The sequence below is a fragment of the Cryptosporidium hominis genome (assembly GCF_000006425.1).
Source record: "Cryptosporidium hominis TU502 chromosome 2 CHRO012085, whole genome shotgun sequence".
NCBI classification, from domain to species: domain Eukaryota; phylum Apicomplexa; class Conoidasida; order Eucoccidiorida; family Cryptosporidiidae; genus Cryptosporidium; species Cryptosporidium hominis.
The window spans coordinates 1-16554 of NW_667330.1; the positions used below are offsets into that span (position 1 = coordinate 1).

Genomic DNA, 16554 nt, shown 5'->3' on the forward strand with positions numbered 1-16554 from the left:
CTCTTTGATAATTCACAGTATGCTTCTGGTAATTCTATGCCTCGCTGTTTAATCTTAATTAATGACAAAAATAAAGAAATTGAGTTGCTCTCAAATATATTAGAACATAAATAGTCAATAATTATTGAAAGATATTCATTTTTCATCCTCTCATTGTCACTCATTAGTTCAAATAAATAAACATAGAAATCACTTGCTAAAGTCATAATGAATCTTGATTCTGGTTTACAATATTCTCCGAGAATGAATTGTGCAGTATTACTAATTTGTTGAAAATCAGGCAAATGATGTATTTGTTCAGATACCAAGTATTTCGAAAATTGTAAAGTTAGAGAACTAATCTCCTCACTTTCAGAAATGAATTCACTAATGTTGAATAATGTTAAAACCAATTCTTTATCTAGGCTTATCTCTTTTGAACATGAAAGTAGCTTAATAGATTCTTCAGAAATAAAGAGATGCTTTACTGTGTAGATTATTAGCCAATAGCTAATCTTTGGATCTTTAATGTTGTCAAAGTTATTCGAATTTAATTCTGAAGTGGAAAAATCAGCTACTTCCTTAAATACTCTTAAGAATCTTCGAATTTTAAAACCCGTTTCAAATAAATCTTTTTGTAAGCACACACTTTGATTTGTTATTGAACTGTTTAAACAAGCCAAAATTCTCACAAGTCTTTTGAACAAAATTTCATTTTCAGAACTCTCCTTATAGCAGGAGTTTGATGCTTCTATGCCTTTGTTTGAACTCCTGTCAATTAAAAGAGTTAGTTTATAAATAGATATAACTTTACTATCGCGAATCTCATCACCAATACTAAATACCTCAAAAAGAAGAATCTTTTCCAGCCTTGAAATTTCAGCTCTGAATCTTGAATTAATCAAATTGTGGCTTTTTGAAAAAATAGAATCAATAAAAGGGATCAAAATATTTCTAGATTTTGGATTCTCAAACCAAAAATCATTATCTGAGTATATTAGTATAGATAAAAGCTCATTGAAAAAATCTTCAGAAATAATACTGTCACTATTGATTAAATTAATTAATAAAACTCCAATCTGTGACGCTTCTTGTATATTCGAACTTGAGATTAATTTGTTTGTAAGAGTTGACTTGAGCTCCATTATAACTAGGTTCATTAAAAAATCTGAAAAGGAATTTGATTGATTAACAAGTGAGGTTTTACTCAATTCCACAAAAAAATGAATGTAACACTCCTTGAAATCTAATCTGTAGGAATTCTCACTATTTATGTTGCTTTCTTTGTTCTTTCTAATCACCTTGTCAGTATTGATATTTTGTTTTTGAGAAAAAGAGAATATCTTGTAAATTCTATCTAATAAGTTTGCATTAACCTGGGGAAACTCTTTGCAAACTGCTTCCAAAAAAAGTTGTGATAAAGACATCTCTTTTTCTGTTAGTTGCTTATATAAGAAAGATTCTATCGTGATGGATGTTAAAGAGTCTGTATTACTAATAATAATGGAAATCATCTTTTCTATAACAGATCTTTCGTTAAGTTCCTTTTGAGAAAGAGCTAAAATAAAAGGTGTGAATATATTTCCCAAAATTTGGTATATAATATTAACTCTTTTAAAATTAGTTTCAAGTTGCTCTTTCGAAAGTATTTCTATCAAATCCGTAAACATATTTAAAAATAAACTAATAACTTGCTGGGAATTTTCTGTTTCTTTGCCATCAATTGGCTTAACGACTACTTCTGTAACAGCTTTATTAATCAGCTTTGATCTTGAAATAATAGTTTCACACTCCCAATCAACATTTCTATCCAGAAGATTAATATGTAAAAAGGTTTCATGTGATGTTTCTTCAAGCCAGAGCAAGACATTATCAATAAATTCTGAGTCATATTTATTGAGAATTGCACATAATTCCAAGAAAATGATGATTCTGTAGGAGTTTTGGTTTGTTACTGAACCAGATCTAAGTGTTTGGTCTTTATTTGTTTGATTCATATAGAATCTAGTCCAATAACCGGTTAAAAAGTCATTTAAATTAGAGATACAATGATTAAGGTTCCTTTCCCTACACTGTTCTACTGACCAACTGTGATATTGTAAGGAATCTATCATCATGTTTGAAAATTGTTCATTGATTTTAAATTGAGCTTTGGAGTGGATTGATGAATTAGTAGAACTTGAAGCAGTTTTGTTAGTTGTAAGAATGAAAATTACTGGGCTCCAAATGATCTTTGCGTAGTAGTTAATAAGAAATTCTTTAAGTTTAAATTGGTTTTCGTCAATTTTAATAAACTTTTTGTGTAAGAAATGCAACAAAATTGTATAATAACTTTCTAGTGAGCAGTTTAATAAGACAGTGTTTGGAGTTCCTAAAGATATTGCAATGGAACCGCTTTCAGGATTTGAGGTAAACTTGACCAAATGTAAAATAATACCAAGAGGGATCAGGCAAAGTAAAGGTAAGCTATTATTTTGAATGCTTTCATATAAGAATGCCATGAGCTCATTAAATGTCTTAAAATAAAAATCTGGTTTATTTATAATTTCATTTATTAGATAGATTTCATTATTTAGATTTGAGAACTCATCTAATAGAACTTGAAATGGAATATTTGATATTATATATGGCAATTCAGAAAACAGTGAGCGACCACTTATTTGATTAGGGTTACTTAGACACATAAATAAAGTTTTTGTAAAGTATTTAATCGGAGAACCAAATAACTTATTAGGGCCTTGATTCCAAATTTCTGGAAATAATTTTGAAAAAGCGGAAATAAGATTTGGAGAAACAGCTTGAACATTGGAATTAGATGTGTCACTTAGGCACTTGAGAGCATCAGTGAAGAGTTTAGAGATGGGGAGAGTATGATTTGATAAATTATTAACATTCTCGGGATAACTCAGTTTAAGTTGATTTAGGATGATATTCATGGAATACGCCAAAAGCTGAATGGCATCTACCCTGATAATGCTACTGTAATTACCTGTGATAAACTTCCACAGGGTACCCATTTGCAAGGTATTCCAAGAAAAACTAGCTTTTGATTTTTCAAGAATTTGACTTACCATTTGAGGGAGTGAATTGAAAATTAGATGAGATGCGATTTGAAAGGAAATCAAAGAAGACGACTCGCTTTGCATAGCTTCCATAACTTTTCTAACAGATGTAATAGAAATAGATATGATCCGGTCAAATAGTTCTTCCTCTTCTGATTGTGATGAAACATTTGCATTTAATTCACCTTTAATATTCTTTAAATTACAGCTTAGCAACCTTCCGTATAAATCAAACATTGATATTAAACAGAAATTTATTATTTTAACCATTTTGTCTGGCCTGTCTTTCCCAATTAGTCTCTCTAAGAAGTCTGAAGCAGATTTTGATACATCTGGCTTGAGATCATTGCAAGAAAGCCAAAGAGCAGGAAAAAAAAGTTTGCAAAACTTCTCTAATCTCTTCCCACCAACAATTTTATGTAGAAGAGACAAGCATTCATTTGAAAGCCTTCTTATTTTTACATCTGAATCATACACACCAACTCTGATATATATATAAGTATAGTTGGAAAGAACAGGCTCCCAAGCTATTTCTTGATCAGGGGCTTCGAGAAGATGAGAAAGTTGCTCTTTAAATGCTACCAGTCCTTTCATCCTAGTCAAAACATCTTTCTTAGACATATTGGTAAAAATTGGGACGAAGGAAGAGTGAAGGGAGGATATGGTTAGTTGTTCTTTGGTATGAAGTGCATCGGGATCGCCTAATGGAACGTTAAACTCGGAAAAAATTCCCCATAAAGATGTTGCAACTCCTACCCGGCCTTCACCTAGCAGAGATATAGCTTTTGAGCTATTAATTGAACTTTTAAATTTCTCTTTTGCCATTTATATTTCTTGTAGTCACAGGCAAATAAAATTAAAATTGGCGGCGCCAAGAATTAAAACAAAAATCTAATTTTTAATTGACAAAGTTATCAAAGACAGTAGTGAGCTAACACAAGCATATGCCTAGTTAGATATAAATCCCATTTACTTGCTTGAATTTTTAAATTTAAATTGACAATTAGAACTACTCTTTTCAAATATTAAAAGTTCACACTGACATGTTAGTATATAGGCGCCATATATAGGCGCCTATATAGGACGAGTTTGTCCAACTGTGACGGAATTGGGGCGTAAGAACAATTACAGAAAAGTTTGGCATTTCTTGCCAGTAAATACAAGCTGTAAATAATAATTAACTAAAGAAGAGAAGCAGGAAAGATGTCTGATGAGAACACAAATTCCGTGAATGAATCAGTTTCTGAGCAATACAAAATCAAGGGAAATGAGTCTTTTAAATCTGGCAAATATAACGAAGCTATTGAATATTATACATTGGCTATAAAAACCTCACAAGCCTCAAATGAAACCCAAAATAAAAACTTGCATATCTACTATTCTAACAGAGCATTGTGTCACATTAGGCTCGAGAACTTTGGCTCAGCAATTGAGGATTCTGGGGAAAGTATCAAATGTTGCCCGAGTTTTTCAAAGGCATATTATAGAAGAGGTATTGCATATTTCAACTTGCTTAAATACTCCCTTGCAAGAAAAGATTTTATGATGGTTTTAAATTTAACTCAGAATGACAGAGATGCTCAATCAAAGATTCAAATTTGTACCAAATTAATCAAACAAGAAAAGTTTATGGATGCAATTTCAACTGATAGATCAAAATTGATACATGAGACTATAGATTTCAATGCGCCTGGTTTCGCAGTTTCTAATGATTACTCAGGGCCTCACTATAAACCTTTGGTGGATCATTCAAAATTTGCCCAATCAGGCAACGAAACTAATTTGAAATCTAGAGAATTTGTTATACCTAAAGTGCCAGATGCTTCTCTGATTAGAGAGTCATTTGTTACTGAGCTAATTGACTTTTTAAAAAATCCAGAAAATAGGCTGCATAGAAAATACGCATATATGATTGTTTATGATTTAATACAAGTACTTAAAGAGGTTGCTTCTAAGCCACTAGTCAGAATTAATATTGGTAAACAGGAACATATTACTGTATGTGGAGATATCCATGGCCAGTTCTTTGATCTTTTGAATATTTTTGATATTAACGGTTTACCTTCTGTAAACAATGGGTATTTGTTTAATGGAGATTTCGTAGATAGAGGATCATTTTCTGTTGAAGTAATTCTTGTGCTTTTTACTTTAAAGATTATGTATCCATATCATGTACACTTGGCTAGAGGTAACCATGAAACAAAGAATTTGAACAAGTTGTATGGTTTTGAGGGAGAAGTCTTAGCAAAATATGACTCAGGTCTTTATGATTTGATTAGTGAGGCATTTTGTTTCCTTCCTTTGGCACATGTTATTAATGATAAAGTTTTTGTAGTGCATGGAGGTCTTTGTTCAGAAGATAATGTAAAACTTAGTGACATTGAACAGCTTTATTCTAGATGTGAGCCAGCTGATTCCGGCTTTATGTCTTCATTACTTTGGTCTGATCCACAACAAAAGGAAGGAAGGTCTCCTTCTCCTAGAGGAGTGGGATGTAATTTTGGGCCAGATGTAACGCTCAATTTTCTTAAAACTAATAATTTGGACTACATTATTAGAAGCCATGAAGTTAAACAAGAAGGTTATAGCGTTGATCATGATGGAAAATGTATTACAGTCTTTTCTGCACCAAATTATTGTGACTCTATGGGTAACAAAGGAGCATTTATAAAAATACACGAATACGACCTTAAACCTAACTTTGTTCAGTTCTATGCTGTTCCACACCCACCAGTTCCAGCAATGAAATATGCAAATTCTATGCTTTCATATGGAATGTAATCTATGATCTAACATAAATCTTAGAAGTTATTTAATATGTCTTGGCTTAAGCTAGACACTATATAAAATTAAAAACAATAATTAGAGTAGATTCCTAATTAAAAAATGAAAGAATGGTTTGTTAATATAATAATGCTTAATTATCTTTAGCCAACGAAAATTGCAATTCAACTATACTACTGAATGGAATCATCTATAGGCCCCAAAAAGTCACTGTTCATCTCTGCTACGGCTGACAAAGTTTCATTATTGACTCCCCTTAGCCTAAGTCTAACTTGTGAATTTTGTTTGATTTGAATTTGAGTTTTTGTATCTATATATATTCTACTGCTCTGACCATCGATTCCGCTTTTGTAGACCATATTTTCGGGTAAAGCTGACTGGCTTACAAAAACTCTTTTTAGAGGGCCACAATCTACAATAACTCCCAATTCATTAACACTCTCAACAACCCCATCTACAACTTCTCCCTTTATTGGACGATAAACAATAGCCTGATATTTCACAGGCACAATTATAAGCCCTGTGCTATCTTGCACTCTACCAGGCTGTTTTAAGATGATCTTGATCACACAAACAACGTATCCATAAGGAGGTGCTCGTTGTCCCTCGACCTGAGATTAAGTAATTATTCAAATCTAAAGTAACAATTTCATTTTAAACGTACCTGACTTCTTAAAATATCGTCTATATGCTCATTATATCTCGGGCCAAGCTGGCTTGGCTTAACGGAAATATTTCTCCAAAGCTCCACAAAGAAAAACATTGTTTGAGATATCTCTCTTTAAAACCTGCCTTAATCTCGATACCTCAGAATAATCTCTTTGCTCTGTAAATATTTAAAAGAAGAGCGCCTGTTTGTTGGCGCCAATTGTATTAATTTAATATTTAATAAGAATTATTATGTAGCAAAATATTTTAAAAAACATAAGACCAATAAGGGGTAAAGTTGATCATCAATATGGCTAAGGCTACTGCACTTGAGCTCCTGGAATCTCTTTACAATGAGCTGATGAAAAAGGCAGAGGAAGGTGCCTACAGTGGGGAAGTCTTAGAGCAATATGCATGTAGTGTGCTTGCAAATTTGCATGCAAGCAAAGACCCATTTGGTATTTACCATCAGGAATTGGCTTCTCAAGATGATCGAAAAAAAAGGCAAAACAATCCGCTGAGCCATGTAATACGTAGGCTGACGGAAGAAATCTTTGCGATCACAACAACTTGCAGCTATCCCATTTTGTTAACCCCGAGACTCTATATAGTATGTGTATCATTATTAAGCGAATTATCTTTGGGAAAGCTTTCTCCTTTATTTTTAGAAACATTCGATGGCTATGCGGACAAATTTGAGAAAGATTTCAAACCATTAATGTTGGAAGTGTTTATCAGGAAAGCTCCATGGCAGATACTAGTAAAAAATCTCAACTATCTGATAGGAAATGTAAGATCGGGAGTAGCTGGAGCCATGTGCGACAGTAAAATAAAGATAGAATTTCAAGAGCTAAGCTCTATCACTAGCCCTGAGATGAGTAATTTAGGATTGCTAAATTTTCTGCCCCTATTTTTTACAAATTTCGAGTCTTTAAAAAAAGGAATATTAGAAGGCAGGTATTCGTTTAATTTCAACTCAAGTAAGGGCAAAATTAAAGCAAATAGTAAAAGAACTTCAAGCTTGGTAGACTTTAATGCAATTATTGAAAAAACAAAAATAGTTGAGAGTTTTATTCCTAAAAAAAGCGAAAAAACGACCCCAACTGAAATAATTAATCAAGCATTGGATAATTTTGCACTGACAAGAGTTAGCATTGCAGCTTTGACGAGCATTTTTAATAAATTCGGAATTGAGTCTGGTAGGAAAGAATTAAAAGAATTTAATTTAGATATTAGTTTTATTATTAATGCATTTGAAGCAGTTATAGCAACTTTGCTTTCTGGTACCGAGATGTTCAGTTTGAATATGTGTGAAAGCAATGATAAAGTATTCGAATCAAAGCATAAAGAAAACCCGCAAGCAGTCTCACAACAAATATTTGAACTGGATGGAAGCATTTCAAATGATATCTTTACCTTGGAAAATAAGACAAATATATATTTTCCTTTCCATTTCCTTCATATTCAGATCGTTTCTGGGCTAAGAAATTTAATTATAAGCATGAGCAATTTTAAAGATTCAAATAAAGTAATAAAAAATTCTTCAAGCTTAAATGACTTAATTATTGCCTATATTATGAGAATGTTAAATCAAATAGAAAGGATTCTCGAGTTACAAGGCTTAAATTCAACTAAACAAGATCATGAAAATTCTACATTTTCTAGTTCAAGAATTAATAGGTTTTTGGAGTTGATTCCTTCCGAAACTATTTTTTTAATTCAAGAAATGTCAAATTACTATTACCCATGCAGATCTATATTTAAAAAAAAGCTATTAGATATTCATGTCTCTCAGTTGAAAAATACTGAGCAAATGGTTTCCTCATTTTTTATGACTTCTTTTACTCAAGTTATAAGTATAGAAGTTGGAAATGATTTAGATTGTGATTTACTGATGGAATCATGGGATCGTATCTTCAGGGATGTTGTATTCCCAAATCTACTGGATTCATATACAATTGATTTATTTATAACTATGATTTGTAACCCCAACACTCTCAATAGCTTATCTAGAATTAATATTGAATCCTTTCTAGATAAATATTTGGGAGTAATTACAAGGATTCTAGCTTATCATCCAGATTTATCGGCCAAACCAATTCTTGTATTTATTATGAATTGTGTTAAAAACTTAAAGATTCAAATGCCTAATTATGAATGGTTAGCTAATTGGATGAAGATTATTTTGAGTGCAATTTGTATGCCATTGATAACTCTCTTCCCACAGAAAGTTAATTGCGATGTTAATGATCTCAAAGCAGTAATTAGCCCCATCAAACCTAACAATAGAATCCTGAATTCCCTTTCAATTTTGGTTTACCCTAAGATATATGCCGATAATAGAAAAAAAGGAAAACCTGATTTAATGCATATTATTTCTGATCTATCAACTAACCTTTTGTTGGTATCAATATATAACTCTAACTATACAGGAAACAAAAGATTACACACTATGACAGCTTTAAATGTTTGCATTAAGTTACTTGATTTGTTAATTAATGATTTAATTGACTCACTTGAAAGCCACAAAAAACAAATAGGGAGTGATTATTTGCCTTCAGATGAGTCGATAATTAGTATAGAAAAGAAAAATATTGCCAAATTAATTTCTGGAATATTTAAGGTATTTCCTTATTTATTCCACCAAGGAGCAAACTATTCTCAAGAAATCTATGAAAAGATCGTAAAGCTTATTACTTTCATTATTACTAGATTTAATGAATTATTATTCTCTGATGAGGTTTTCGAAGTCGTTTTAAATTTATTAAAACTGGATTTTCATTCTAACCTTGTAATAATTTCTCCAATTTGCTGGGCGATTGGGGAAGTTTTTATTTCAAAGATCGACAATAATTCTCTTGAAGAACATGAAACAAAAATTTTCAAGCTAATTAATAGCTTGAAGTCTTTGATAGAAAGTTGTTGCACGAATTGCAATCAAGCAAACAATGAATTGAACAAGAAAAACTGCAACTCTGGAACTGACACAGACTCGAATACTGGTTTAATGGATGAAGCTTTAAGTGAATTCTCAGATTCTTCATATTCTTCATTCATTTCTGACTCTTCTCTTGAAATTGATAACGTTGCTTCAGAAGATGGACTTGAAGACGATACTATCGATAGTTTTGTATATTCTAGCGGTGGAGCTACTGGTGAAGGAGGAAAAATAGCATTTATTGACCATTTTACAAATAATGAACATTATAATAACAAAATTTATAGAACAATGAGTGAAATTCTGAATGAAGATGATTTGAAGGATGTATACAAATATTTGGACAATATCTACCTAGTAGAAGCTATTATATCAACTTTATGCAAGATTGGACTAAGTTGTAAACAATCCAAATCAAATATAATTACTTTACTGGAGATATGTTTAAGAAAGTTCCAAATAAGGGGTTTTGAAAAGGATAACTTCGAAGACGAAAATTTAATTTTCCAGGAAGATCAACTTTTACAATATTCAAGATTCATCTTATCAAAGAAAATTAGTCTTTGCATTAAATCACTGAACCACTCATCTGTCTTTTCTTCTGCATTAAACAAGCCAACAGGACCTCCAAGCACCTTATTTTGCAATAAAAGCTTAAGTTCAATATTGTTCTAGTCCTGTACTCGTAACTAAATGTACTACTTTATTATTTTAGTGCAAATTCCTCAACTACGGATTCATTTATGCATTTATTTGTGAATTTGATTAAGGTTCGCGCTAGAGGCTAGATAAACCCTCTAGTCAATAAATTAGAAGAAATCGCCGAAAAATCCTCACAAGAAAATTAGTTAAAATATTAATATTAAGACCAATATTACTATTGATATCTGCGAATTCTACCAGAGGTTGAACCTTTCCTCCTTCTATTATCACCCTAAAATCATAAACTAAATCTCTTTAGGCAGAAGCTTTAGCTTTGGTAGCCTTCTTTCCAAAATTCTTAGCTTCAATAAATTGTTTGCGTAGTGTAGAGAATGCTCTGAATTTTTTCTCCTCAGGAGTAATAACGTGAGTCTACAAAAAAAAGTAATTAATTTAAATCTATAGAGTTAATAACGATATACTTACCTTAACAGCCAAAGCCTGGGCCTTAATAGGGAAAGCCTTTTCATGGCTTACATTCTTCAAGGCCTTGAACTCCTCTCTAGCAGAGTCATTTGGAATACCAGCGAAGCCTTTCTTAGTCTTCTTTCCCTTTCTTGGCTGAAGAACAATTCCGTTAATATACTTCTTTAGACGGTCAACATTGATTTGGAATGTCTCTTCAGATAAGTCAGTTCTTCTGTGGTCAACAGCAATTCCAATGCTCATTGCAGCCTTTTTGTTAATTCCACAAGCTGAGAGCTCTTCAAGAGTGAATCCTCTTCCAAGACGGGTTTTCATGTTGTAACGTTGTGTTGGTGGGTGGACAATTGGTCTCAACATTCCAACAGGTCTAAAGCCTGCCTCAGCAACTGCCTTTTGACGAGCAATTCTGCGGCTTTGCTTTCTACCTGGCTGGTTATACCATGTCTTGATCCAGCGTTTGTAGTTTTTGTGATAATGCACATTGGGAATAACGTTGTTATGACGCATCTTTAATCAAGATTTAGGTTCTATTCTTCTATTATATGAATCTATATATATATATAAATATATTCGTCCTTAGACTCCTTTCTATACTTCTTTCCAACTTAATACTAGAAGGAAAGTTGAATACCTTTTAAAAATAAAATATTTAAGCTTTCGAAAAGATGTCTCGATTACAAATTTAAAGCAGTCTTTATAGCCCTTATTTTTAAAATAATTGTTGGCTCTCTTTTTTTCTTAATATTTTATTACTTACTATAATAATTAAATAATATTAAATACAAATTTACTCTAATTTGATATTTAATTTATCGTTAATTTTCTTTCCTATTAATTTCTTATAAAAAAGTATTACGAGACAGAAATCAACAATACCGGTATTTAATATAATATTATTTGATTTGTGCCCCGTCTCGTCTCATACAAAAAAAATTTATATTAATCAAAAAAGACGTGCATGGTTTAGGCGCCGTCTCAAGACATCAATATTAAAATAATTATTATTTAAATAAATAATAATTGGGGGAAGAAAAAATCGTATTTAAATAGAATTAAGGAGGAAAAAATTGCATAAAAGAATAATTGACTTGGATTGAGTTGGTTTGTTTTAATTCTTGAATAATATTTTTCTGATTCTATATTTAGAGGATGACTATGGAAAGCCGTATGGTTCAGACCTTTGGTCGCAAGAAGAATGCTGTTGCAGTAGCTCTTTGCAAAGAAGGAAAGGGATTAGTTCACTTTAATGGAAAGCCTTTGGATCTTATCCAACCAGAACAACTCAAGGTTAAGGCTTTTGAGCCAATTCTCTTATTAGGAAAGCAAATTTTTTCTGGAGTAGATATTAGGATCAGAGTGTCAGGTGGTGGTTACACATCTCAAGTCTTCGCAATCCGTCAGGCTTTAGCCAAGGCAATTGTTGCTTACACTCAGAAGTTTGTAGATGAAGCAACAAAACAAGAAATCAGAGATATCCTCGTTTCTTATGACCGTTCATTGGTCATTGCTGATCCAAGAAGATGCGAGCCAAAGAAATTCGGAGGTCCAGGTGCCCGTGCTCGTATTCAAAAGTCGTACCGTTAATTTTAGTACGCTGGAGTTATTCAGGTTCGGGTGGGATCAGGAGTTCCTTTAAGAACTATTTGCAGGGACACCAAAATCAAGAAAAAAAATGTCTCATTTCGGTTTGCTATGACTACATTACGAGGTTCTACTATGTATTTACTCTTATGTCAGTTATTTGCTACTAGAAGTGGGCTAATACTATTTACCTTTCAGATTAGTATATAAGTTCTTATTCCTGGCCTAATACTCATCGAATATTATCAGACTTTGAGACATTTGAGGGTTTACTCTTTACTTTATCCCAAGTATCTAATTAGTATATAAAAGGATATCGATTTTAATAGTTAAATTTATTAAGAGTCTATGTTTTTTTGATTTCCCTCTTCCTATTTACTGTACCTTAACGGCTTCCACATGCTAGTTTACTACATCATGAAGTGAGTTTAAAAAGTCCCTGGTGGGAGATTGTTGAAGAGTTCTTGAATTTGTGTTGGACTAGTTCAAGGGCAAATAGTAATTTTTTGATAGGTACTGGGAACCTAAGAGAATCCGAGATTTTCGTTAAAGTATCAGGTGTGAACAAGCCATTCTGATAGTAGTCTAAAATTCCTGGAACGTCCTGTGATTCAACAGATGGAACTCTAATCGACAAGTTAAAAATATCAGCCAAACCAGAAGTGTGAACAAATTCGTACTCAGAGGTAGTTGCAAGTATTAGAAGCTTTCTTCCTTTAGGTGCTCTGTTCTTAATTAAAATCATAATAGTCTGTAATACAATATTTGAAAATCTGGGGCCAATAGCAGTAAAGTCCATCAGTCTTTCAATATCATCCAGAATAATACATGATAAATCGCTCTTATAAGCATCACTAAATGTTTTTCTCAGCTCTTGACTTCTTGCTGACTCGCTCATACCCACAAATTGGAGGGGACTCTGCAATTTTGTAAATGGGAATCCTCCTGTAATTGCTATATGAGCAGCCAAGGCGGACTTTCCCGTTCCTTTATCTCCATATAACAAAACAGCCAATGTAGAAAGATTCTCATCTGCTTTGATCTGTTCGGAAAGCCTCTTTAATAGCTCTAAGTTTCTTTGTGACTCACTACCCAACTTTATTATTCCTCTAGGAACTAAACTTTGCAGCTCATCTTCGTCAGTACCAAATGCAGGTTGCACCTCCTCTAATGCTGACTCAAAATCACTTCTGCAAACCTTAATGTTCTCAGCATCCATTGGCTTAGTCATATCTCCCATGTCAATATGGCGTTGAAATGCAAAGGATGTTGCAGACCTTACCAGTCCTTCCAGCTCAGCACCTGAGAAGTTGGCAGATTCTTGTGCCAAAGCACTTAAATCTACATCATTTGCCAATCTGGAGCTTTCTCTCATTTGCTTAGTATGAATTTCAAGAATCTCCAATCTTCCTTCAGAGTCAGGCAGTCCTATTTCAATCTGAACCTCGAAGCGCCCAGGTCTTAAAAGGGCTTCATCCAAGAGATCCAACCTATTTGTCATACCTATCAATAATATGTTGTTAATGCTATTAACTCCATCAATTTTGCTTAATAGCTGATTAACTACGCTGTCACCAACTCCTGTTGAACCACTTGATCCTGCTCCCCTACTTTTGCAAATGGCATCAAGCTCATCTAGAATAATAATATGTAGCGCAGAAAAGTCTCCTTTTTGGCGATACTCATCTTCTGCCTCTTTAAATAAGTTTCTAATGTTTTCCTCGCTTTGTCCAACATACTTATTTAGAATTTCAGGTCCATTCACAATTTTGGGCTCTCTAGCTTTGAGAACTTTTGCAATCTGTCTGGCTATTAAAGTCTTTCCTGTACCTGGAGGCCCATGTAAAATCAAGCCCTTAACATGTTGTATTCCCAACTCCTTTAGTAGCTTTGGTGGAATAACTCTACTTGCAAAAGCTCTTCTGAAAATGACAGAAAATTCATCGTCTAGGCCACCGATGCCAATGTCCTTAAAACTGAAATGATGTCTGAATAAGGTCGGAGCACTTCTGTGGTCATTCTGAAATCTAACTGTTCCTGTTTTAGATCCTGTTAATTCCATGTTTGTAGAGTCAATTATTAAAAAATGAGAATTTTTAGAATCAGAGTGTTCCTTCTTGTTACCGTTTGATAATAAGCTATCTAGAGATAAGATATCTTTTACTGTCAATAGTAACAATAGATTCTCTTCCTTATAGAAATATGATACCTTTTGGCCTTGTGTAACTACTTGATTACGTATGCTCTGTAAAATACCTGGAATTATTCTTTCACCATCTAATAAAAGCTGTTGACTAGACCCGACAAATAATTCTGCCTCAAGCAAAAGAGTTCCAGCAATACTCTTTGCAGCTTCACTACCAGTAGTTCCAAATCCCACAGCCAATTCAACTTCTATTCTCTCCCTTGATTCAATCCTAGCAAATTGGCGATGCAATCTATTTAATGCTAATTCCCCATGAGCAACTCTTTCATCTATTTCAATATTCAAAATAAGATTTTTAACTAAAATTCGAGGTTGCCCAGTTCCATTTTGCGTGTTAGAAAGATTTTTTAAAGTTGTATATGTTGAAGAACTTACATATGCAAAGTTTGTGAATGCCAGCTCTTGTGCAGGTAAATTGCACGAAACTAAGGAAACCGTCATATCAAATCCACTCCTCAAGGAAAAATATAAATATTAGAAAATTCCAATGAGTTGTTTTCTCTTTTTAAGTTAATCAAATTACTCCTTTTTAATTCTCGCTTGTCCTTCACCCTACCCACAACTATAGATTAAAAAATTGCAAAAAAAAGCGGAGGCGCCTGAGTCTTGGCGCCAAAATTCATGTCAAGATTAGATTTACAATAATGTTAGAGGAACTAAATAAAAGTGAATATCAAAAGGAATTTGAAGAAAATTAATTCAAAGAAATGACAATATTTGAGGTGAAATTGTCTTCAGTAACAACTTTGCAGGATTTATTGGGAGAAAATGAGTATGTTAAAGACAATTATAAGAACTGTGATATACTAGTATTAGATTACGAGGGAAAAGAAAAACTGGGTTTTTTAAACCGTGACATACTATTGACAGATTATAGACTAATTTTTCTTAAAGATGCTGAATATTCAACTCAGAATTCAAAAATTCCCAGTAAATTCTCTTGTGGGGACTATATAAATATTTCATCTATAATTGTTAACGCAGTTTCATCGTGTGAAAAAGCCGAAGATAATCCGTATTTATACATTCAATTAGGTGATCCTGAATTTAATGAAGACAGTGATGAGGATTTGGAGTCTAGTAACCGCTTTTCCGAAATTAACATTCGTTGCTCTGACCAAAATACTATCTATACGCTTTTCAATTCTATATCGGAAACAGCCGCATATATGGAGCAACTAGAGAACTTATCTGATTCAAAATCGGATGATGAGTTAACAACTGATCAAGAATGACACTAATTTTTGGTTAAATCCTCCCATTTAGTTTTTCTAATAAACCTTTCTAAATTACTTTCATTATTAATACAATTAATATCCAAAAAGTAGTACAGTTTTATCACCTCATTCTTTGTATAACTTCATGTTTAATTTTCATTCTGATTTTTCAATGATTTATTCTATTCAAATATATTTATTTACTCTTATTTTAATATTGATTGCAAACTAATGGAAATGGCGCCATGATCTTCAAAGATAGTAATGCATGCAGAGTATCACAAAGACGAATATACTAAATTCCTATAAAACAATATAAAAGATTAATTTGTAAAGTATTAATTAATCTTAAATAAGAATCTTAGTTGTAAAATTCATATTTTCAAGGGATAAAACAATACATCACAGTAAAGTTAATAGCGATTGCCTAGATCTAACAATTATCTGTAAAGCAGAAATTAAATTGATCGAATATTCACAAAGATGAAAATTGAAACTGAAATTTCTCTATTTTTTTCTTTTCTAATTCTATTATGTGAATACTCTTTTTCTTTGGGCAATATTCAAAATAAATTTGAAAGATTTAGAACTTTTAATACTAATCATGACTTGCTAGAGTCTCATCAAAACCCCAGTTCAAAGATACAAAGGACAAGTGAGGATATTAAATATGGTATAAACCCTTTATTTGAAAAGCCTGAATTAGATGACAGATATAGTAAATATAAAAAAATATACGACAGGAAAAACCAAAATGAAAAAATTAAGAGAAAGGATCAATTAAGAAATCAAGTGGAAGAACTGCTAGAAGATATGGACTATGTAAAGCAAAAGCAACGATACTTAGAGCCAGAAATACCAGACAAATATTTTTCATTTAGAGGGGCAGAAGAACATTCAATTGATGATTTGGACTAGAAGGATTATTTGATCTCCGGGTGCCGTGTTCGAATTCGCAAAATAGGTTGTTGTATCGCGATCAGCGGGNAAATTTAGTACGCAGCCCGCCGC

The 16554-nt window shown here is 32.6% G+C and overlaps 7 protein-coding genes across 7 annotated transcripts; 5 read left to right on the forward strand and 2 right to left on the reverse strand.

Annotated features, from left to right (window-relative positions):
• The first annotated feature begins 4244 nt into the window (after positions 1 to 4244).
• On the forward strand, positions 4245 to 5822 carry Chro.20310 (phosphoprotein phosphatase -related). Its single annotated transcript, XM_661822.1, has 1 exon — positions 4245 to 5822. One exon carries the CDS (start codon positions 4245 to 4247, stop codon positions 5820 to 5822), a length of 1578 nt encoding a protein of 525 aa, XP_666914.1.
• Positions 5823 to 6783: 961 nt separating this feature from the next.
• On the forward strand, positions 6784 to 10086 carry Chro.20311 (hypothetical protein). Its single annotated transcript, XM_661823.1, has 1 exon — positions 6784 to 10086. The coding sequence occupies one exon, from the start codon at positions 6784 to 6786 to the stop codon at positions 10084 to 10086; it is 3303 nt and encodes a 1100-aa protein (XP_666915.1).
• A 426-nt stretch (positions 10087 to 10512) lies between these two features.
• On the reverse strand, positions 10513 to 11046 carry Chro.20312 (60S ribosomal protein L13). Its single annotated transcript, XM_661824.1, has 1 exon — positions 10513 to 11046. The coding sequence occupies one exon, from the start codon at positions 11044 to 11046 to the stop codon at positions 10513 to 10515; it is 534 nt and encodes a 177-aa protein (XP_666916.1).
• A 642-nt stretch (positions 11047 to 11688) lies between these two features.
• Positions 11689 to 12123, forward strand: Chro.20313 (40S ribosomal protein S16). The annotated part of the gene is made up of 1 exon (XM_661825.1): positions 11689 to 12123. One exon carries the CDS (start codon positions 11689 to 11691, stop codon positions 12121 to 12123), a length of 435 nt encoding a protein of 144 aa, XP_666917.1.
• A 412-nt stretch (positions 12124 to 12535) lies between these two features.
• On the reverse strand, positions 12536 to 14767 carry Chro.20314 (N-ethylmaleimide-sensitive factor; NSF; Sec18p). The annotated part of the gene is made up of 1 exon (XM_661826.1): positions 12536 to 14767. The coding sequence occupies one exon, from the start codon at positions 14765 to 14767 to the stop codon at positions 12536 to 12538; it is 2232 nt and encodes a 743-aa protein (XP_666918.1).
• Positions 14768 to 15033: 266 nt separating this feature from the next.
• Positions 15034 to 15561, forward strand: Chro.20315 (hypothetical protein). Its single annotated transcript, XM_661827.1, has 1 exon — positions 15034 to 15561. One exon carries the CDS (start codon positions 15034 to 15036, stop codon positions 15559 to 15561), a length of 528 nt encoding a protein of 175 aa, XP_666919.1.
• A 465-nt stretch (positions 15562 to 16026) lies between these two features.
• Positions 16027 to 16461, forward strand: Chro.20316 (hypothetical protein). The annotated part of the gene is made up of 1 exon (XM_661828.1): positions 16027 to 16461. One exon carries the CDS (start codon positions 16027 to 16029, stop codon positions 16459 to 16461), a length of 435 nt encoding a protein of 144 aa, XP_666920.1.
• The last annotated feature ends 93 nt before the right edge of the window (positions 16462 to 16554 follow it).